The following is a 22,797-nucleotide window of genomic DNA, read 5'->3' as shown; positions in this document are numbered from 1 at the left end:
AACCCCGAGGGTCCCGAGGGATGGAGGCAGAGCACCCAGGACCCCCCGGTACCCCCACAGCGGGCAGAGCTGGGGGCTGGCAGGAGGCCTGAGGAGGGCAGGGATGGAAGGGCAGGGGGGACCCGCCGAGGTCGCTCTGTCCCCCCCGAGCTCGGCGGCCTCAGGAGCTCCGGGAGCGGCACCTCGGGGGCCTCCCCGTCCCCGCCATCGCCCTCTACTTCCTCCGGCAGCCCTTGGCCGCGTCGCCCATCATGTCCCAGTACTCCCCGAACTCCAGCTTGGCCTCGTTGGGGTCTCCCATGCACTCGATCTTCTCCTCCAGGGGTCCCACGCACTGCGGAGACAACGTCGGGGTGATGGGGGGGGTCCCACCGAGACAATATTGGGGTGATGGGGGGGGGGGGGTCCCACAGAGACAACATCGGGATCCAGGACCCCATCGGGACATCCTGGGGGGGTCCAGGACCTTATTATGACATCCTGGGGAGGGTCCCACCTCACCCAGGACCCCACTGGGGGGATCCCACCCCCATCCAGGACCCCATCAGGGGCTCCCACCTCCATCCAGGACCCCATCGGGACATTCTGGGGGGGTCCCAACTCATCCAGGACCCCATGGGGACATCCTGGGGGGCTCCAGAATCCCATTGGGACATCCTGGGGGGGTCCCACCTCACCCAGGACCCCTCCCATCTCCTCCTGGTCACTCCCCTGACCTTGCCCAGGTGCGGCAGCTTCTGCACCAGCAGCTCCTGCATCTCGTTGGGGGTCAGGTACTCCTTCTGGCCCTTCACGGCGTAGCAGTGGAACTGGCTGATCACGGTCTCGATGGCGCGCTCCACGTCCGTCAGCTCCTGGCAGTCCTGGGAGGAGGGACACGGGGTGAGAAAAGGGGGGACAGGTCCCCAAGGGGGTGGGACAGGTCCCCACGGGGGTGGCACTGCTCCCCAGAGGGAGTGACACAGCTCCAGGATGGGTCACACAGGTCCTCGAGTGGGTGGGACAGATCTCAGAGGGGTGGCACAGCTCCATGGAGGGGTGGGACAGGTCCCCACAGGGGTGGCACAGCTCCCCAGAGTGGTGGCACAGGTCCCCACAGGGGTGGCACTGTCCCCAGAGGAGTGGCACAGACCCATGGAGGGGTCACACAGGTCCCCAGAGGGGTGGCACAGCTCCCGGAAGGGGTGACACGTCAGGAGGGGGACACAGGACAAGCCCCGAGCGGGTGGAACACCCCCCGATCAAACATTTAACCCCTTCACAACCACGGCATAAAAAAAATCTTAGCACCAGGCCCGTCTGTGCAGATGTGAGACACCTCCCCATCCAGCTGTGACCCCCTCATCCACCTGTGCCACCTCCCCATCCAGCTGTGCCACCTCCCCATCCAGCTGCCACCCTATCCAGCTGTAAGCCCATCCAGCTGTGCCCCCTCGCAGCCCCCACACAGCTGTGATGCCCCCAGATGTTTCTCGCCCCCATCCAGCTGCCGCGGCCCCTCCAGCCGCCACCTCCCGTCCCCTCGAGCCGTCCCCGCCCAGGCTCCGCCACCGCGGCGTCTCTCGCCACCCCCGGCGCGGGCCCGGCCCGTCCCGACTGGTTCTTCCTCTCCCTCCGTGACTCAGAGCCCGCCCGGAGCTCCCCGGCCACCCCCAGACCCCGGTACCGGCGGGGCGGGGGGCGCAGAATAACCGGACCCCCGTCCCCGGTCTATCCCGGTCAGTCGTGGTCAGCCGTGGTCACTCTCGGTCTCTCCCAGACTCTCCTGGTCAGTCCCGGTCATTCCCGATCAATCCCGGTTGTTCTCGGTCTCTCCCCGTCATTCCCGGTCACTCCCGGTCAATCCCCGTCAATGTCGGTCAATGCCGGTCAATCTCGGTCATTCCCGGTCTTTCCCTTTCTCTCCCGCGGCTCCGTTTTAGTGAAACGCCGCTGATTCACCCCAAATCTGCGGCTTCCCCGTGAAACCACAGCCGGTGATGCCCAAATCCTCCACCGGTGCCAGGGGTGGGGTGGGCACCTCCCGGTTGGGGTGAGCACCTCCCCGGTGGGCACCGCCCGGTTGCAAACCGAGCAGAAGAACGGGAGCTTCTCTACCACCGGGGCATCCCCGGAGACGCTCCCGGAGTCAATCCCGGAGCCTCCCAAAGCCCCGAGCAGCCCCCGGTTCCTGCGCCATGCCCGGGGGTCACCCCCGGTATCGCCCCCGTATCACCCCCGGTGTCACCCCCGGTGTCACCCCCGGACCTTTCTCTTCTTGCGGCAGTTGCACTGGCCCATCCTCGGGGGTCTCTCGGGGGTCCCTCCTGGGGTCTCTCGGGCTCTCGGGGGTCTCCGGGGGTCTCTCCTGTGCCGGGGATCCGGGGGGAGCTGGCGGGGAAAGGAATCCAAGCTCAGCTCTGTGTTTGGGGTGAGCTCCCCCTATTCCACCTCCAGGACTCTCCTCCTCCTCCTCCTCCTCCTCCTCCTCCTCCTCCTCCTCCTCCTCCTCCTCCTCACGGCGGAACGAGCCCCGGGATGCGGCTCCGGAGCTGCCGGGACACGTCCCCGGCGTCCTCGCAAGTCGCGGCAGAGCCGAGCGTGGGAGCGGAGGGGCCCGAGGCTCAAAAACCCGAAAACCCCCTCGGTCCCATCCCAGAGATCACAAACCCAAAAACCCCCTCGGTCCCATCCCAGAGATCACAAACCCAAAAACCCCCTCGGTCCCATCCCAGAGCGCACAAACCCAAAAACCCCCTCGGTCCCATCCCAGAGCGCACAAACCCAAAAACCCCCTCGGTCCCATCCCAGAGCGCACAAACCCCCTCTGATCCCATCCCAGAGCGCACAAACCCGCTCTGATCCCATCCCAGAGATCACAAACCCGCTCTGATCCCATCCCAGAGTGCACAAACCCCCTCTGATCCCATCCCAGAGCGCACAAACCCGCTCTGATCCCATCCCAGAGATCACAAACCCGCTCTGATCCCATCCCAAGGCACACAAACCCCCTCTGATCCCATCCCAGAGATCACAAACCCGCTCTGATCCCATCCCAGAGTGCACAAACCCGCTCTGTTCCCATCCCAGAGTGCACAAACCCGCTCTGATCCCATCCCAGAGCGCACAAACCCCCTCTGATCCCATCCCAAGGCACACAGACCCCCTCTGATCCCATCCCAGAGATCACAACCCCCCTCTGATCCCATCCCAAGGCACACAGATCCCCTCTGATCCCATCCCAGAGCGCACAAACCCCCTCTGATCCCATCCCAGAGATCACAACCCCGCTCTGATCCCATCCCAAGGCACACAAACCCCCTCTGATCCCATCCCAAGGCACACAGACCCCCTCTGATCCCATCCCAGAGATCACAACCCCCCTCTGATCCCATCCCAAGGCACACAAACCCCCTCTGATCCCATCCCAAGGCACACAAACCCGCTCTGATCCCATCCCAGAGATCACAACCCCCCTCTGATCCCATCCCAAGGCACACAGACCCCCTCTGATCCCATCCCAAGGCACACAAACCCCCTCTGATCCCATCCCAAGGCACACAAACCCCCTCTGATCCCATCCCAGGGCACACAGACCCGCTCTGATCCCATCCCAGAGATCACAAACCCCCTCTGATCCCATCCCAGAGATCACAAACCCGCTCTGATCCCATCCCAAGGCACACAGACCCGCTCTGATCCCATCCCAAGGCACACAGACCCCCTCTGATCCCATGCCAAGGCACACAAACCCCCTCTAATCCAATCCCAGAGATCACAAACCCACTCTGATCCCATCCCAAGGCACACAGACCCCCTCTGATCCCATCCCACTCACCTGCAGCTCGGGCTGGCCCGGGTGTGCCCGGGCTGCGGCGGGCCGGGGTTTTATACCGGGCCGGCTGTGAGTGGGAGCTCCGTGGTGCAAGGCAGTGATTTAGGAGCGCCTGGCCCGGCGCCAGCGTTGGGGCCGGGAAACGCCTCCTTCCCTCCTTCCCGGCCACACCGGCGGCTCCTCATCTTCCTCATCCCGTGTGGGAACGGCACCGAGAGCCCGCACCGGGATCTCAGCAGCGCCGGGATTCAGGGCGATGAATATTCTCAATATTCTGAATATTCGGGGTATTCCCCAAGCCGGGATGTGCCCCCTGTGCCACCCGGACCCTGCAGAGGAGCTGGTGGCCACCGTGACCGGTGTGGCATCGCTGTCGGGGATCTCCCGAGCCCCACCCCGGCCACAGCCCCCCACGCACCCCCCAATGCGGCAGGAAGGTGTTTGTGGGGCGCCCCAAAAAGCCAAACCGGCGCCAGGGTGATTTGGGAACAGCCCCGTCCACCGTGACCCCAACCCCACCACGAGATGGGGGCTCCAACCTGGAGCCCAGCAAGAACAGCAGCGATGCTCAGGCTCGGGGAAAACCTTTTTGTTTTATTTTTTAGAGGCCTCTCTGTCACTTCTTGGCCGCCTTGTCCCTGCGCACGGCCTTGGCCAGCTCCCCGACGAGCCGCCAGAACTCCCCGAACCGCAGCTCCTCGTCGTTGTTCACGTCCAGCTCGCTCATCTTCTCCTCCAGCGAGGGCACGTCCTGCCGGGGTGGGGGGAACGCGGGAGGGGCGGCTTGGAGACCCCCAGAAAGCGGGATGGGAATGAGGGGAGCGGGGGCTGGCAGAGCCGGGGGGAGCGGGACAGAACTGCGCTTCTGGGGGACACCGGGACAGCGGGACACTGGGGGCACCGGGAGCAGCTCCACGGTTCAGGGGGACCCTCAGGAGACCGGTTCAGGGGGACCTCTGAGGGACCAGCCCCGAGGGGAGCCCTGGATGATCGGGAGCAGCCCCACGGTTCCGGGGCACCCTCGGGGGACTGGTTCAGGAGGACCCCCAAGAGATCGGGAGCAGCCCCGAGGGGACCCCCAGAGCATCGGGAGCAGTCTCGTGGTTCGGGGGGACCCCCGGGGCACCGGTTCTGGGGGACCCCTGGACGATCGGGAGCAGCCCCACAGTTCTGGGGGACCCCCGGGGCACCGGGAGCAGCCCCTCGGTTATGGGGGACCCTCGGGAGCAGCCCCATGGTTCAGGGGGACCCCCGGGGCACCGGTTCTGGGGGACCCCTGGACGATCAGGAGCAGCCCCTCGGTTCTGGGGGACCCTCGGGAACAGCCCCACGGTTCAGGGGGACCCCCGGGGCACCGGTTCTGGGGGACCCCTGGGTGATCAGGGGCAGCCCCGTGGTTCAGGGGGACCCTCAAGGGGATCAGGAGCAACCCGGCGGTTCATGGGGACCCCCGGGACACCGGTTCAGGGGGACCCCCAGAGCACCGGGAGCATCACCGCGGTTCAGGGGGACACCAGAGGACCCCACAGTTTAGGGGGACACTCAGGGCACAGGTTCAGGGGGACCCCTGGATGATCAGGAGCAGCCCCACGGTTCAGGGGTACATCGGGAGCATCCCCACGGTTCTGGGGGACACCGGGGGGGCCCCCACAGTTCAGGGGGACCCCCGGGGGACCCCCCGGTGCTGCCGCCGCCCCCCTCACCTTCATCATGTTGGGCAGCTGGAGCCGCACGAGCTCCTTGAACTCGCCGGTGCTCAGCGTCCCCTTCCTGCCCTCCTTGGCGGCGAAGGTGACAAACACGGTGACGATGCGCTCGATGGCCGCCTCCAGCTCCGTCAGCTCCGTCGGTTCGGTCCCTTCGGTCCGCTCGGTCCCTTCGGGCGGCTCGGCCATGGCACCGGACACGGGGCTGCGGCGACAGGAGCCCAGAAAGGGTCGGGGGATGTCCCAGGTGGGATTTTCGCCCCCCTCCCCAACCCTACGAGGGTTTGTGCAGGACCCCGCTGGTGGCGCGGGGACATCGGGGAAGCGAGGCCGCGCTCACCCCTCGCTGCCGCCGTTTCGAGGGGGTTTGGGCACTTTTGGGGCGTTTTCAGGCGTTTTTATAGCCGCGCTGCAGGAGGGGACAGCGCAGCCTTTGTGTGTCCCCCCCTCGCTCGGTGTCGCGCCGGTGTTGGGTTTCCTGATGCGGCCGGACGGACGCGGAGTCACCGCCCGTCCGTCGGTCCGTCCGTCCGTCCCTCTGGGCTCTGCTCCCTCCCAGCCCGGGCACCGGACCAAGCTCGGCCTGAAGCGGCCGCGGCCTCGGTGGCGCCGCTCGGGGAGCTCCGGTGGGGACAGGAGGGCACCGGGGACATCGCCGGGGCCGTGCACGGAAACATTCCCAAAATCGGCATGGTTTTGGGTGGAAAAGATCCCCGAGATTATTAAATCCAAACTTTGAGCCCCATTTTGGGGGTGCAGGACCGGTGTCACCCCCAGGTCATTCCCTGCAGGGTTGGGGACAAGGAGGTGACCCCAGAGCTGCGGTGACATCCCGGTGACCTGGGCTGGGGCGTCGCTGGGATGGTGCACAGAAATATTCCCAAAATTGGGATGGTTTTGGGTGGAAAAGATGCCCGAGATTATTAAATCCAAACTTCGAGCCCCATTTTGGGGGTGCAGGACCGGTGTCACCCCCAGGTCATTCCCTGCAGGGTTGGGGACAAGGAGGTGACCCCAGAGCTGCGGTGACATCCCGGTGACCGGGGCTGGGGCATCACTGGGACTGTGCCCGGAACCAGGATGGTTTTGGGTGGAAAAATGATTAAATCCAAACTTTGAGCCCCATTCCTAGGCCGGTGTCACCCCCAGGTCATTCCCTGCAGGGTTGGGGACAGGGAGGTGACCCCAGAGCTGCGGTGACATCCCTGTCACATCCCTGTCACATCCCAGCTGGGCCCGCGCAGAGTGAGAGTTGTGACTCAGCTTCCCACTGACATCATCCCTATTAATAGTGGGCTCTGTAAAAAATTAATTAATCCCAATTAATTAGGGGGTTGGGACGGCCCTCCCCTTTAATCAGTGGGTATTTATAACATGGCACATCTGGCACTCCCCGTTCCCACGGGGACCCCAAATTGTGCCCCACACCTCGAGGGGACACTCAAGACTGCCCCCAATGTCCCCAGCCCCACTCAGGGGTGTGACAAACAGGGGAACACTCAGGAATTGGGGGTCCCAAAGCCCCCAGGGGTGTTTTGGGGGCTCAGAGCAGGTGGGTGCCCAGTACAATGTCACAATTGTCCATCTCAGGACTGTCCCCAATGTCCCCAAGGCAGCTGCAGCCCTCCAGGACAAAAAGCAGGAATTTGGGGTCCCAAAACCCAGGGATGTTTTGGGGACCAAGGACAGGGGTGTCCCTGGTACAATGTCCCAGTTGTCAGCCTCAGGACCGTCCCCAATGTCCCCAACCAGCTGCAGCCCCCGCAAGACAACACGCAGGAATTTGGGGTCCCCAAAGTCCCAGCAGTGTTTTAGGGCCGAGGACAGGGGTGTCCCCAGTACAATGTCACAATTGTCCATCTCAGGACTGTCCCCAATGTCCCCAACCTGGGTGACAGCCCCAACCTCACCCAGGGGTGGGAGTAAAAGTGAAGATGCAGCCCCCAGGGGAACAAGCAGGAATTTGGGGTCTCCAAAGCCCCAGGGATGTTTTTGGGGTTTAGGAAGAGGTGTCCCCAGACAGATGTCACTGTCACCGGGTTGTGCTGAGCCCTGGGACACTGATGGGGACAGGGAGGCTCCCACGGGCCCTGTCCCCACCCCACAGGTGTCACTCCAGCTCACAGGGCAGGAATTGGTTTCCTGCAGCCCCATCCGGCCCCGGCAGGACGGGAGGGGACACGGGAGGGGACCCAGGACGGGGCTGGGACGGTCCCCGAGCCCCACGTCAGGACAGCGGGGTGGCCTCTTGGGAAAGGGCAGGTGAGTCAGGGACGGGAGCGGGGACAGGTTTGGGGTGAATCCGTCAGGGACAGGTTTGGGGTGAATCAGTCGGGGACAGGTTTGGGGTGAATCAGCGGCCCCGGAGCCAGGCGGGCCCGTGACTCCTGAGCCTGGAATTTGGGGTGAGCAAGGGGCAGGTGTCCCCACGGAGGGAAGAGGAGGGGACACCCAGGTGACATCCAGGGGTTTTTTGTCACACTGGGATTCCCATCGGGGCTGTCCCCGTGGGTAGGGAGGGGTGAGATGGACTTGGGGACACCGGTGGGGACAGGAGGGGAGCATGGAGGGGCTGGGACTGGGATCGTGGAGGGGCTGGGGCCATGGAGGGACTGGGGCCATATAGGGACAGGGATGGGGCCATACAGGGACAGGGCCATATAGGGACAGGGATGGGGCCATACAGGGACAGGGCCATATAGGGACAGGGATGGGGCCATACAGGGACAGGGACCATGTAGGGACAGAGATGGGGGCCATAAAGGGACAGGGACCATGTAGGGACAGAGATGGGGGCCATAAAGGGACAGGGACCATACAGGGACAGGAATGGGGGCCATAAAGGGACAGGGACCATGTAGGGACAGGAATGGGGGCCATAAAGGGACAGGGACCATGTAGGGACAGGGATGGGACCATATAGGACTTGGCCCATATAGGACTTGGGCCATATAGGGACAGGGACCATATAGAGATTTGGTCCATATAGGGACAAGGAACATGTAAGGACTTGAGCCATAAAGGGAGAGGGACAGGACCATACAGGGCCATATAGGGACTCGGGCCATATAGGAACAAGGAATATATAGGGACAGGGCCATATAGGGACAGGGATGGGACCATATAGGGACAGGGCCATACAGGGACTCGGGCCATATAGGGACAAAGAACATATAAGGACTTGGGCCATATAGAGACAGGGACTGTGTAGGGACTTGGGCCATATAGAGATTTGGGCCATATAGGGACAGGGACAAGGACCATATAGAGACATGGGAGGGACAGGGACAGGGCCATTATAGGGTCTTGGGCCATATAGGGACAGGGACGGGACTCAGGCCATACAGGGACAGGGACCATATAGGGACAGGGACAAGGCCACATAGGGACTCAGCCCATATAGGACCACAGGACGCTGTGTGACAGAGTGACCACAAGCAGGGGGTCAGTGTCCACTTCCACATCTTCATCCTGGGCTTCTCCAACCCTGCCTGGGCTGGAGACCCCAAATTGGGGATGTCACCATGGCCACCACGGTGTCCAGCCTGGCAATGTCCCCTGCTGTCCCCACCAGCTCTCTCTGCAGGTGACACTGATGCCACAGAGCCACCACGGGCGGTGTCCCCAAGCCGGCCACCTCAGCTCCTCCCTTCCCAAAGCCCGGGGAGGATGGAAAAGCCTCTTGCAGGCGGTGGGATGTGGAGACAAGATCCGGCCCAGCCCCGGCACTGGTTTAAACTGGAGCAACTGGTTTGGCTGGGTCCAAGTGGAGCAGGGGCTGGGGCAGGTTCCAAGCTGTGTGTAACGCTCCTGGCATGTCCCTCGCTGCTCCTGATTTGGGAAGAGATCCTGGGAATCTGCCTGGCAGGGTCCAGGACCCCCCGGGACCCCCAAGAATCCCCAGATTTGGGGTTCAACATCAATCCCGCTGTCCCAAAGGATTTGGGGGGCTGGAACCTGGTCTGAGCTCTGTCTAAAGCTCCTGGCGTGTCCCTCTCTGCTCCTGATTTGGGAAGAGATTCTGGGAATCTGCTCTGGACCCCCAGGAGCCCCCAGGACCCCCAAAAGCTGGGGTCCTGCTGTCCCAAAGGATTTGGGGTGCTGGAACCTGTTCCAAGCTGTGTGTAAAGCTCCTGGCATGTCCCTTGTTGCTCCTGCTTTGGGAACAGCTCCTGGAAATTTGCCAGCCCTGAAGAGTCCAGGAACTCCCAGGACCCCCCAGGACCCTCCAGGAGCCCCCAGATTTGGGGTTCACCCTCGGTCCCGCTGTCCCAAAGGATTTGGGGTGCTGGAACCCGTTCCAAGCTCTGTCTAAATCCCCTGGCATGTCCACTTTGGGAAGAGCTCCTGGGAATTTGCCCTGCCAGGACCACCCAGGAGCCCCCAGATTTGGGGTTCACCCCCGTTCCCGCTGTCCCAAAGGGTTTGTGGCGCTGGCAATGCCCCTCACACGCTCCACCCGTGCCAGTCCCGGTTCTGCCCCCTCTGTGCCCGCCTGGCACGGGCTGGGCCCGGGGTTATTTTTGGCCAATGCCCGTCCCTGTCACGAGCCCGGTGACATTCCCGGGATCCTGATCCGCTCTGGGCACGGGGACACGGAGAGTGAGTGACACGGGACCCCTCCGGTACCCCCAAATTCGGAATTTTGGGATCTGGCCCCTCACGGTGCCCCCCCAAACTCGGAATTTTGGGATCCAGCCCCTCCCAGTGTCCCCCAATCTCGGAATTTTAAGATCCGACCCCTCCTGGAGCCCCCCAAACTGGGAATTTTGAGGGACAGGACACAGGGATGGCAGGGACAGGAAATGAGGGAGCAGCAGGATGTTAATTAAATTAAGCCCTAATTAGGGCTCGGCACCACCCGGCGCTGCTGGAAATGGTGCTGCTGTTGGGGGGGTCCCAAATCCTGAGGGGGGAGGGATTTGGGGGGGGAGGAATTTGGGGGATCAGGAATTTGGGGGATGAGGAATTTGGGGGCTGAAAATTTTGGGGGATCAGGAATTTGGGGGATTGGGAATATGGGGGACTAGGAATTTGGGGGATGAAGCATTTGGGGGATGAGGGATTTGGAAGATTAGGACTTTAGGGGATTAGGAATTTGGGGGATCAGGAATTTGGGGTCTGAAAATTTGGGGGATCAGGAATTTGAGGGATGATGGATTTGGGGGATCAGGAATTTGAGGAATCGGGAATTTGAGGAATGAGGGACTTGGGGGATCAGGAATTTGGAAGATGAGGAATTTGGGGGCTGAAGCATTTGGGGGATGAGGAATTTGGGGGATTGTGAATTTGGTGGCTGAGGAATTCGGGGCATCAGGAATTTGGAGGCTGAGGAATTTGGGGGCTGAAGCATTTGGGGGATTAGGAATTTAGGGGCTGAGGAATTTGAGGGCTCAGGAACATGGGAGCTGAGGAATTTGGGATATTAGGAATTTAGGAGATGAGGAATTCAGGGGATTAAAAATTTGGGGGATCAGGAGTTCGGGGGATCAGGAATTCGGGGGCTGAGGAATTCGGGGGATCGGGAATTCGGGGGATCAGGAATGTGGGGGATCAGCAATCTGGGAATCAGCAATTCAGGGCACTGAGGAATTTAGGGGATCAGCAATCTGGGAATCAGCAATTCAGGGCACTGAGGAATCCGGTGCCGCTCTCCCCGGGGCCGCCGGAGCCGCGGGGGCTGCGGGGCTCCAGCCCGCTCGGCCCCGGGGCCGTAACGGGATCCCGGCCATTATCAGCATCCCCGGGGCCAGCTCGGCTCCGGTTTCCTCGGCCGAGCCGTTGCTGCAGCAACGCCGGGCCGGGCCTTGTGGGGCCTTTTGAGGGCGGACAAGAGCCCTTTGAGAGCTCCGAGTCACCCGATAGCCCCCGGCGCTCCCCCCGGGCCGCGCCGGCTCCCGGGGACACCGGATCCGCGATGGGCACCGGGAGCGACCCCGGGGATGCGGCCCCGGTGCCGGCGCTGACAGACGGGGGATGCCCTCGGTGCCACCGCGGTGCCACCCCGAGGTCACCTCCCCAGTGAGGGACCCCCGCGTCCATCCCAATCCCCGCGATGTCCCCAGTTTTTACACATTTGGGGGTGACAAGGGGCGCTGGAGGGTGGCGCGGGGACCCCTCCCGAGCGATGCTGCGCCCCCGCGGGTCTGGGGGCGCTGCCCGCGGGTTGTGCCCCCCATGCCCGGCCCCTGCGGGGCTGGCTCGCGGTGCCAGCCCGGCTGCCCAGCCCCGGTATCGGATCCTCCCGGAGGGAGGGGGATTGGAGCTTATTTAACGTGCCCGGCCCGGACGGGAGAGAGCACTCGGAGCGCGGGGAGCTCAGGTGAGCGCAGGTGACTCTGGTGCCACCCCGGATCGGCCCTCAGGAACCCCTGGATCCCCTCAGAAACCCCTGGGATCTCCTCTGAACCCCCTGGATCCCCCCAAACCCCCTTGGGATCTCCTCTGAACCCCCTGGATCCCCCCAGAAACCCCAGTCCAGCCCCTGAGATCCCCCCAGATCCCCTTGGGATCCCCTCAGAACCCTCTGGGATCCCCCAAACCCCCCCAGTCCTGCCCCTGAGATCCCCTCAGAACCCCCTGCCCAGCCCCTGGGATCCCCTCAGAACCCCCTGGGATCCCCCAGACCCCCCAGTCCTGCCCCTGAGATACCCCCAGACCCCAGATCAGGAATTTAGGAAATGAGGAATTTGGGGGATCAGGAATTTGGGGGAAATTAGGATATGAGGAATTTGGGGGATCAGGAATTTGGGGGATGAGGAATTTGGGGGGATTAGGAAATGAGTAGATCAGGAACTTGGAGGATCAGGAATTTGGGGGATCAGAATTTGGAGGATCAGGAATTTGAGGGCTGAGGAATTTGGGGGATCAGGAATTGGGGGGATCAGGAATTGGGGGGATGTGGAATTTGGGAGATCAGAAATTTGAGGGATCAGGAATTTGGAGATTAGGAATTCGGGGGCTGAGGAATTTGGGGGATCAAGAATTTAGGAGATGAGGAATTCAGGGGCTGAGGAACTGGGGGGGGGATCAGGAATTTAGGGTATCAGTAGATTAGGGGCTGAGGAATTTGGGGGCTGAGGAATTTGGGGGATCAGAAACTTGGAAGATCAAGTACTTGGGGCATGAGGAATTGGGGCGCTGGGGAATTGGGGGGCTGTGACCAGGGGGTGTCACCCACACAGGGGGGCTGGCAGGTGACGTGCTGGGGGTCCCGCAGCCGCAGCCATGGCGTCGCAGCTGGAAGGGGCCATGGAGACCCTGATCAATGTCTTCCACCACTACTCGGGCAAGGAAGGGGACAAGTACAAGCTGAGCAAGAAGGAGCTCAAGGAGCTGCTGCAGAGCGAGCTGGGATGTTTCCTGGAGGTAACTGGGACCAGTTTGGCCACTGGGAGGGCTCCTTTTCCCCCATTTTTCCCCCGTTTCCCAGCCCCACGGCTCACCCTGTGTCACGCCCAGGCCCAGAAGGACGCGGGGGCCGTGGAGAAGATCATGCAGGACCTGGATGAGAATGGCGATGGAGAGGTGGATTTCCAGGAGTTCGTGGTCCTGGTGGCCACCCTGACCGTGGCCTGCAACACTTTCTTCTGGGAGAACGCCTGACCCTCCCCTCTCCTGCTGCAGATCCCAAAATCCAGAGCGCCCCCAGAGCCCCCAGCTCAGCCCCTCTGCACCCCGGAATCCCCAGGGGATCCTGATGGGATCCAGCTGCACAATAAAGGCACCAACCCAACCCGAGGGGTGTTTGAGCTCCTTCCTTTGTTCCTGCTCGGGATTCCTGCCCTGGATCCACCCTGTGAGTGCTCCCGGGGGATATCCCACTGTGGGGTCATGGGGAAATCCACCCTGGGTCACCCCAAGGGCTTGGAAAAGGGCTTGGAAAGGGCTGGATCCATCCCTGGGATTCATCCTGGGATCCACCCTCAGATTCACCCCAGGGTCATGGGGAAATCCACCCTGGGTCACCCCCAAGGGCCTGGAGACAGTCCTGGATCCACCCTGGGATCCACCCTGGAATTCCATGATTCCACCTCACGATCCACCCCAGGACCCACCTCAGAATCCCCCCTAGGATCAACCCTGGGATCCCCCTTGGGATCCACCCTGGGATCCACTCTGGGGTCATGGAGAAATCCACCCTGGGTCACCCCAAGGGTTTGGAGACCATATTGGGATCCACCTTGGGATCCACCCTCGAATTCAACCCGGGGTCATGGGGAAATCTACTCTGGGTCACTCCAAGGGCCTGGAGACAGCCCTGGGATCCACCCTGGGATCTCCCTTGGGATCCACCCTGGGATCTCCCTTGGGACCCACCCTGGGATCCACCCTCAGATTCACCCCATGATCCATCCTGAGATTCCACCCTGGGATCAACTCTGGGGTCCCAGGGAAATCCAATCTGGGTCACCCCAAGGGTTTGGAGACAGCCCTGGATCCACTCTAGGATCCATCCTGGGATCCATCCCAAGATCCACCCTGGGATCCCTTCTGGAATCCACCCCAGGATCCACCCCGGGATTCCCCACTGTGACCCTCCCCAGGGCAGGGTGACCCCGCCGGGCTGTGGCACACCGGGATCACCGGGATTTGGGAACGGGGGAGGACGGGACAGGCCGGGACTCGCCACGGGCGGCTCCGGAGGCACCCGCGGGGCCGGAGGAACCGGTTGGGATCTCCCGGGAATGGGATGGGACAGGATGGGACGGGACGGTGGCCAAGGGCTCCAACAGGGCCGCCAGCGCCATCGCCCGCCCGCCATCCCGGTTCGGGATCAAGATATAAAAATAGCAATATAATTACAGTAATAAAAATCCAAACAATTTGGATTTAGGACAATACGAGACAATAAAAATACAAGAAAGTACAGATGGTCCAAGTTCCTTTTCTGGGCAAAATAAACCCAAAAAAGGTCCCACATTAACAGAGGATTAACCCTTAAAAGCAACAGCCTGTTGAATATTCATATGTGTCATACATAATGCATAAATTCCATTCAAATACAGGATTCTCTCTGGGCAGTGTTAGCTTCTTCCTCATAACCCTAACAGCGTCCTCCTGCCCAAGTGAGACAGGAAGAAGTTCATTTCTCCTGATAATGGAGCAATAAATTCTTTTTCTCTGAAAGATTCAGGTGTCCTGTGGCTGCTATCTCACTGTGAGTCCTTTCTTTAAAAAAAGAATCTTACACAGCACAGTTTCTATTTTAACATAATGTTATAACCTAAAACTGTATTTAACACACTACTTAAGAGAATGAATACAGCATCACTTTCTGACATAACACATATAATATTCATTTCTATATTTGCCAAAAGCCAATCATAAAATACGCATTTTTCACAGCATGGTTCCATGACGGTTCCATGCCAATCCCATGACAATTCCATGACGGTTCCATGACAATTCCATGGCAATTCCTCGACAATTCCATGACGATTCCCTGGTGATTCCATGACGATTCCATGACGGTTTCATGACGACAACGCTCCCTATGACGTCACCAGAACTCCACCCAGAATTCCCGCCAGACCGTTCCCGCCTCCCCCTCCGCCCCTCCTCTTTCCCCGCCCCCTCCACGGCTCCACCAATCACTGCCCATCAAGGGCGGGGCTCGCGCTGCAGGGGGCGTGGCCGGGAGCGCGGCCGCCATTTCGGCGGGGGCGGGAGCGGCGCGGGCGCCATTTTGTCGCGGGCAGCTGAGGGAGAAGCGGCGGCGGCGGCGGCGGGAGCGGGCGGAGCTCAGCGCCAGCCCCGGCCCCGGCCCCGCGCCGGCCCCACACCGGCCCCGCAATCACCCGCTCGCCCGCCGGAGCCACCGGAGACCTGGCGACCGTGTGCTTCGGTGAGTGAGCGCAGAGCCGGGGTGTCCCTGAGGGCCCGGGGGGTCCCTGAGGGCCCGTGGGGTCCCCTCACGGTCCCTTCATGATCCCTCTCATGATCCCCTCACGGTCCCCTCACGATCCCCCTCATGATCCCCTCACGGTCCCCTCCTGGTCCCCTCACGATCCCCCTCATGATCCCCTCACGATCCCCCTCATGGCCCCCTCAGGGTCGGGGCTTTTCCCCTTTATCGGGTTCTAGAGCCGGGCCTGAGGGGGCCTAGCTGATTATTTTTCCCCTCAGGAAGAAAAACGCTTTAAAAACCACTTTAAATTGAAAAAGCTGCTGTGTATTAAAATCAAATTATTAAAATAATTTAAAACAGCAATAAGGCTTTCTGTTGTCGCAATTTCCAGGTGTAAATCCTCTCAATAAAGCGGTTTTTTGAGGGTATTATAGAGTGAGCGCATCCCGGTCGTCATCCACCCGTTAAATTTGCTGCTAATTATAAATTAAATTAATAAATCGATCTGCAGAGCTCGGAGATTGGAACCCAGCGTGTTTCTGTAGCATCCAGCACTGGGGGGGGATTTAAATCCCTGCCCTGAGGGGATTTAATCCTCGGTGTTTTAAAGGATACGATGATGCTTTTGTAGCATCACCTTGGATTTTTATTCCCAATTTTATTCCCTGTGCCCTTAAAATTGGGGTTTGCACCTTGGTCATGCTAAGAATATGGGAAATGTGGAGGTGTCACTGTGCTAAAGGCATTTGGGTGCTATTTATTTACAGCTGGATTTTTGTGTTATTACTCAAAAAACTGATAAGATATTCGCTGTAAAAAGATAAATATTTACTTACGGTAAATTAAAATAACTGCCATATTTATTAAACCTGGTAGAGGCTTAGAGAACACTAAAAATACACAAATATAATAGTTATAGCTTGTCTCACTCTTAGTCTTCTCCACACAGAACAGAGGTTTTTTTAACGTTTGATTATGTAAATATGTAAGAATTGTATTAATTTGATGTCTTGGGTTCTGGTTTGCATCTTTGCTCTGAAGATGCCATTTGGTTTCCATCTTGCTGCTGGATTTTTATATTATTCCTCCTACTATTGCTGAAGCATTCACTGTAAAAATATCAATTTTTGGTAAGGGAGAAATCAGGGTTTATTTAAACAAGATTTGTTAAAACTAAGAGAGGAGTAAAAAACATTCAAAATCACAGAATCAGAACTGAAAAACAGAGGGATAAAAATCACTGAAAATAGATGAATATATTACACATAACCTGCGGTAATCTTGATTTCCTTCACTCTTGGAGGCAGAACAGAGGGGATAGAGTTATAAATGTGTGCTAAATGTCTAAATTTTTATTTTTGCAGATTCTCTGAAGATGGCTGCACAGTCAGCACCGAAGGTCGTGCTAAAGAGCACCACCAAGATGTCTCTGAACGAGCGGTGAGGAAGCCAACGGCACCTTCACCTCCTAAGAAATCATATATATATATTTTTTTTTTTTTTTTTTTTTACTTAATTCTCACTATCCAAAAAAAAAAAATCCAAAAAACCCGCCGTGGTTTTTCCGCCCTCTTTTAACCTCATCCAGCGAGCGGGTGGTGCCTTCCACGCCCGCCTTACCCAAGGTTAAAAGGGCCAAAAAACAAAATTCCGGAGGGGATTTCTCCGTGCTTTTAGTTGTCGTAAATCCGGTGGGATGCGTTGTAAGAGCAGAGACCAACCTCACACCCTCCCTGTCTCTCCCACATGTTTTGACATTGGTATTTTGGCCCTGCTGCCGCGCCCGAGGGTCCCGCCCGCCCGGGTGGGCTCTGTAAGAGGCCGGCGGCGGCCTCGGAACCGGCCCGAAGGCCCTTCTGGGCCTTGTAAGAGGCACCAGCTTTGGCTTCACCTCCATCTCTCGCTGTCCTCGAGCTCTCCCCGCGGCTCATCCCGCTGGGCTTGTCCACGTCTGGCTCCTCCCTGATCACTAACGGGTGTCTGTCTGTCCCGCCGACACGCTGGGATGGGGCAGCACCTGAGGTCAGGGACACCCTGCTGGCTCCTTCCCTCACTGTCAGCCCAGACTCCTTGTTTATAAGGGGTAGATCTCATTCCTAGGCAGTAAATTTCATTTCTAGGAGGTGGATTTCGTTTTTAGGGGGTGAATTCCATTTTTAGGAGGTGAATTTCCTTTTTATGGGATGGATTTCATTTTTAGGAGGTAAATTTTGTTTTTAGACAGTAAGTTTTATTTTTAGGAGGTGGATTTTATTTTTAGAGGGTGAATTTCCATTTTTAAGGGGTGAATTTCCATTTTTAAGGGGTGAATTTCCTTTTTTAAGAGGTGAATTTCCTTTTTAGGGGGTAAATTTCATTTTTAGGAGGTGAATTTTGTTTTTAGGGGGTGAATTTCATTTTTAGGAGGTAAATTTCATCTTTAGGGGGTGAATTTCATTTTTAGGAGGTGGATTTCATTTTTAGGCAGTAAATTTCATTTCTAGGAGGTGGATTTCATTTTTAGGCAGTAAATTTCCTTTTTAGGGATGAATTTCATTTTTATGGAGTGGATTTCATTTTTGGGGGGTTAAATTTCATTTTTAGGGAGTGAATTCCCTTTTTAAGGGGTGAATTTCCTTTTTAGGGCATGAATTTCATTTTTAGGAGGTAAATTTTCTTTTTGTGGGGTGGATTTAATTTTTAGCTGGTAGATTTCCTTTTTATGGGGTGAATTTCATTATTGGGGGCTAAATTCCATTTTTAGGGGGTAAATTTCCTTTTCAGTAGTGGATTTCATTTTTAGGGATTAAATTTCATTTTTAGGGATTAAATTTCATTTTTATGGGATGGATTTTGCTCACCAGCTCCCAGGAAGCTGCTGGAGCTCAGAATCTTTATTTACCACCTCTCTTCAATGGAGAAATTAAATTTCTCATAAAAATTCCCAAGTGGCCTCATTTCAGTAGAGCAGTTGGGTAGAATTCAGGAGATTCTGGGTGGTGGAATTTTGTACAATCATGGTTGGAAAAAGCTTTAACATGATCCCATCCAGCCTTATGCTGGTGTCTTCCCAACCTCCCTCCTAGCCTGGAATTTTGACACTTTTCCCAGATTTTGGGGGGCTTCATTTTGCTTTTTCTGTCCTGTTTCTCCCCTCTCTGTCACGACCATCCCCGCTTTTTGCTGATCGTCACCCCTTCTACCATCTCTAACCTCCAGCTTTCTCATTCCCACTGAAAACTTCCAAAACCTCATTCCTGCCTCTCCAGCGAGGGATCCATAATCCCATAAAGTGCCACTCTTTGCATTAAAATGTTGATGGGAGCTGGAGCCCCACTCGAGCACCGTGAAATGGCGATAATTGTTTATTTAAGCTTTAATTAAACCCCATTTTATTCGACCTTGAAGCTTCACTAACATGCTGAAGAACAAACAGCCGATGCCGGTGAATATCCGGGCCACCATGCAGCAGCAGCAGCTGGCCAGCGCTCGAAACAGACGTTTGGCCCAGCAGATGGAGAACAGGCCGTCTGTGCAGGCTGCTCTGAAGCTCAAACAGGTGAGGGGAAAGCAGATTTGAGCCTTGCAGGATGTGGAAAAAACAGCTCCGGAAAGAGGAAATGGCCAGAGAAGGGAAGGGGATGGAGGGTGAGTGTGGGGAGCTCAGGGGGGATCTGGTTCTCCATAAATCCCTGATAGGAGGGTGGGATGGGACACACGAGGAGGAGTTGTCTGGGAAGGGTGGTCAGGGGTTGCCCGGGGAATTTTGGAGTGAAGGTGTCCAGGGAAAGCCTGGATGTGGTATCTGGGCTGAGCACAAGGTGGGGGTCTTTTCCAGCCGGGAAACTTTGGGAATTCTTTGAAAAATGTATGTTGGAAAGTGTCCAGAGGATGGAGAAGGATCTGGAGGAATGGCTGAGGGTGTGTCCAGGAGACTCAGGGGTCTGCAGCTCCAGTCTCTGCTCCCTGGGACAGGGACAGGATCCTGGGAATGGCTGGAGCTGTGCCAGGGAACGTTTAGGATGGATTTTAGGCAAAGGTTTTCCTCCACAGTGCCCAGGCTTCTCAGGAAATGTGATGAAACTGCCAGGGGAGGTTTAGGATGGATTTTAGGGCCCTCTGAGGGTGCCGGGCCTCCCCTGGCAATGGGCACATTCCCAATGCTGCCAGAGCTCCAGGAGATGCTCCCATGGATGCCCAGGCTGAGGTTTTGGGGTGTCTGCGGGGACAGGAGTTGACCTGGATGATCCTCATGGATCTCTCCCAACTCAGATCATTTCATAATCCTAAAAATGAAATACTTGGGAGGGACTGGCACAAAATTTCCACTTTTTCCCTCAGATCAGTGACAGTTGTCACTCCCTGGTTATCAGTGGGGTTGTCCCTCAGATCAGTGACAGTTTTCATTCCCTGGTTGTCAGTGGGTTTCTCCCTCAGATCAGTGACAGTTTTCATTCCCTGGTTGTCACTCCCTGTTTCTCAGTGGGTTGTCCCTCAGATCAGTGACACATTTTCACTCCCTGTTTCTCAGTGGGGCTGTTGGGTGCTGCCTGTTGATGTCTCCTCTCTATTTTTCCAGACCAAAGGCTCATCCCGGCCTCCGGGAGCTGCTTGACCTCACAATCCCATGGCAACAACATCCCCTAAAACCCCTCCCTCCCTCCCTCTTTACCCTTCCTGTGGTGGAGCCCTGCGGTGTGCCCGCTCCCAGATGGCTGCATGACTCCTGTCCCCCCCAAATCTTCTCTTCCAGAAGAGCTTGAAGCAACGCCTCGGCAAGAGCAACATCCAGGCGCGGCTGGGCCGGCCGGCGGGGACCCTGGCCCGGGGAGCCCTGGGCCAACGGGGGCTGGCCCTGGGCCAGCGGGGGCTGCCCCGGGGGGCCCTGCGGGGCCGCGGGGCCCGGGCCATCATCCGAGGAGGGGTGGCGCTCCGAGGTCAGTGCCCTGCCGTGTCCCGTCCCCTCACGGGCCGTTCCCGTGGGTGAAATTGGGTCTATTGGTGGTGCTGATAGTGCCTTGGTTGGGCTGAACCAAATGGGGGTAACTGTGGGGTTTGTTTGACCCCAAAGACACTTTTGGCTGGCTGGATCACCCGAAAAACGCTTTTTGGCCAGCTGGAGGTTGCAGTTGGGTGCATGGAGACAACTCCAGACATTTCGGGGCTCTGGTGCCTCTGGTGTTCCTCCCATGGAAGGTTCTTTAGGTTTCCCTCTGATGGAGGAGTTTTAAGGTGATGGTGAAGGAAAGGAGTCGGTTCTGATGGAGGGTTTTAATGCAGAGTTTTATTCTGAATCTACAACAGCTCCAACAGAACTCCCTGACCGTGTGGTTGCTGGGGGAAGAGGAGGAGGGGTAGGGTACAGGAGGGGAGGTTTCAAGGGACAAAGGACACCTCGATGTCCCAATGTCCCTCCTGGAATTCCAGGACTGACCGACAGCACTCAGCAGGGCTCAGGATGGGGAAAGGAGGGATGACTGACACCCGGGAGGGAAATACCAGGGAGGATGAGATTTCCCATGGAACCCCACCTCAACAGCCATTTTTCTGCTTTTCCCACCCAAGGTCAAGGCCTGCTGCGTGGCGGCAGAGGGATTGCCCCCAGGATGGGTCTGCGCAGAGGCGGCATCAGGGGCCGCGGGGGCCCGGGCAGAGGCGGCCTGGGCCGGGGCGCCATGGGCCGGGGCGGCATCGGCGGCAGAGGTCAGTGCCCGCAGTGGCAGGGGTTAATCCGGGGTTAATCCAGATCCTGCTATGAGGCTGGAGGCCTGCAGCACCAAGAGTTTCCCAGCCTGGAATTCAAAGCTTTTATCCGACACGTGGTGGTTTTATCAGCAGGGTGGGATGGGAAAGCCAAGAGGCAGATGTTGGTGTTAGGCTGGGATTAGGAATTCTTAGGAAGCTCCTGACTTGAGTGGTGAGAAGGAGCTGGGAGTTGTAGCCATGAGTCAAATAGCTCTTTGGGAATCACCAAGGGGCTGAAAGGGGTGGGAAATCCTGGGATTCAGACAGTGATGTAGTGGGAAATCATGGGATAGAGACAGTGATGGGATTGAGGCAGTGAGGGGTGGGAAATCCCAGGATGCAGACAGTGATAAAGTGGGAAATCCCAGGACGGAGGGGTGTGAAATCCCAGGATGCAGACAACGATGGAGTGGGAAATCCTGGGATGGAGGCAGTGACCAGGTGGGGGTGAGAAATCCCAAAATGGACGAAGTTAGGGGTGGGAAATCCTGGGATGGAGAGATGTGAAATCCCATGAATGAGGGGGTGTGAAATACCATGAATGAGGAATGTGAAATCTCATGAATGAGGGGTGTGAAGTCTCAGGATGGAGGGGTGGGAAATCCTGGGATGGAGGCAGTGACAGGGTGGGAAATGTGGGAAATCTCAGGAATGAGGGGTGGGAAATCCCGGGATGGACGAAATGAGGGGTGGGAGATCTGGGATGGAGGGATGCAGGCTGTGATGGAGTAGGAAATCCCAGGACACGTCCCGTTCCCACCCCGCAGGGCGCGGCATGGCGGGGCGCGGCCGGGGCGGCTTCGGCGGGCGCGGCAGAGGCCGGGGCCGCGGGAGAGGCTCGGCACGGCCCGCCCTCACCAAGGAGCAGCTGGACAACCAGCTGGACGCCTACATGTCCAAGACCAAGGGACACCTGGACGCCGAGCTGGACGCGTACATGGCACAGACGGACCCCGAGGCCGCCGACTGAGGCGCCGGGATCAACCCCAAGGGGAAATCAGACTTAGTGTGTTCTTGGATGTTTTGATACTCTCTGTTATATTAAACTTTTTTTGGATTGTTCTTTTCCCTGGGGTCTTTTTTGGTGGTTTTGCACTGGGGATGGGGTGGATGTGCACAGTCTGGTGGTGGCAGCGCCAGGGGTGCACCTGTGGCTGTGGAGCTCCGTGGATGGGTTTTGGGATGAGTTGTTGGGTTTTGGGACAAATTTCTTGGGTTTTGGGATGAGTTGTTGTGGTTTGGGATGGATACCTGCGGTATAACCGGGGGCAGACCCGCGGGATAAGCGGGGTATAACCGGGGCCGGGACCCGCGGCGCTCCCAGTGGGAGCCGGGCCCGGCGGCGCCGGGGGCGGGACCCGTCTGGAGGCTGGCGCAATGAAAGCTCGGCCGCCATTGGCTGGCGGGGCCCGGCCCGGCTGTCACGAGCGCTGCCATTGGCTGGGACGCGGCGGCGCCTCACGCGCTCCGGCCGCTCCTTTTGTTATTGTGGGGCCGGAGTTGGGAAAGGGCCGAGGGAGCGGGAACGGGACGGGGAGAGGAGGAGGAGAAAGCTGGGAGCCGGAGGAGAGGGCTTAGAGAAGGCGAGGGAGGCTGAGGGAAAGGGCTGACAGGAGAAGGAGGAGGCTGAGGGCAGGAGGGAAGGGCACAGAGCTGAGGGAAAGGTCTGAGGGAAATGGCTGAGGGTGGGAGAAAAGGGCAGG

General features: G+C 58.3%; 4 protein-coding genes across 5 annotated transcripts; 2 read left to right on the top strand and 2 right to left on the bottom strand.

Annotated features, from left to right (window-relative positions):
• Positions 1–214: 214 nt before the first annotated feature.
• Positions 215–2,280, bottom strand: S100A14 (S100 calcium binding protein A14). Its single transcript, XM_058042964.1, has 3 exons — positions 2,248–2,280; positions 717–863; positions 215–334 (listed from the first exon to the last, which is right to left on the bottom strand). The coding sequence occupies exons 1-3, from the start codon at positions 2,278–2,280 to the stop codon at positions 215–217; spliced, it is 300 nt and encodes a 99-aa protein (XP_057898947.1).
• Positions 2,281–4,429: 2,149 nt separating this feature from the next.
• Positions 4,430–6,027, bottom strand: S100A13 (S100 calcium binding protein A13). Its single transcript, XM_058042956.1, has 3 exons — positions 5,861–6,027; positions 5,518–5,725; positions 4,430–4,565 (listed from the first exon to the last, which is right to left on the bottom strand). The coding sequence occupies exons 2-3, from the start codon at positions 5,707–5,709 to the stop codon at positions 4,431–4,433; spliced, it is 327 nt and encodes a 108-aa protein (XP_057898939.1). The 5' UTR covers positions 5,710–5,725; positions 5,861–6,027; the 3' UTR covers position 4,430.
• A 5,654-nt stretch (positions 6,028–11,681) lies between these two features.
• On the top strand, positions 11,682–13,187 carry S100A1 (S100 calcium binding protein A1). Its single transcript, XM_058042933.1, has 3 exons — positions 11,682–11,842; positions 12,740–12,888; positions 12,982–13,187. The coding sequence occupies exons 1-3, from the start codon at positions 11,698–11,700 to the stop codon at positions 13,123–13,125; spliced, it is 438 nt and encodes a 145-aa protein (XP_057898916.1). The 5' UTR covers positions 11,682–11,697; the 3' UTR covers positions 13,126–13,187.
• A 2,057-nt stretch (positions 13,188–15,244) lies between these two features.
• On the top strand, positions 15,245–22,156 carry CHTOP (chromatin target of PRMT1). 2 transcript variants are annotated; one of them, XM_058042895.1, is made up of 6 exons: positions 15,245–15,367; positions 16,735–16,810; positions 18,758–18,908; positions 20,106–20,286; positions 20,915–21,052; positions 21,862–22,156. In XM_058042895.1, exons 2-6 carry the CDS (start codon positions 16,746–16,748, stop codon positions 22,062–22,064), a joined length of 738 nt encoding a protein of 245 aa, XP_057898878.1. In that variant the 5' UTR covers positions 15,245–15,367; positions 16,735–16,745; the 3' UTR covers positions 22,065–22,156. The 2 variants fall into 2 exon arrangements, with proteins under 2 accessions (XP_057898878.1, XP_057898876.1); XM_058042893.1 differs by having other exon boundaries at positions 20,103–20,286.
• Positions 22,157–22,797: the final 641 nt, after the last annotated feature.

The sequence above is a fragment of the Melospiza georgiana genome, chromosome 33, assembly GCF_028018845.1.
Source record: "Melospiza georgiana isolate bMelGeo1 chromosome 33, bMelGeo1.pri, whole genome shotgun sequence".
NCBI classification, from domain to species: domain Eukaryota; kingdom Metazoa; phylum Chordata; class Aves; order Passeriformes; family Passerellidae; genus Melospiza; species Melospiza georgiana.
The sequence above is the reverse complement of the archived record's forward strand: the minus strand, read 5'-3'. Positions and strand labels throughout refer to the sequence as shown.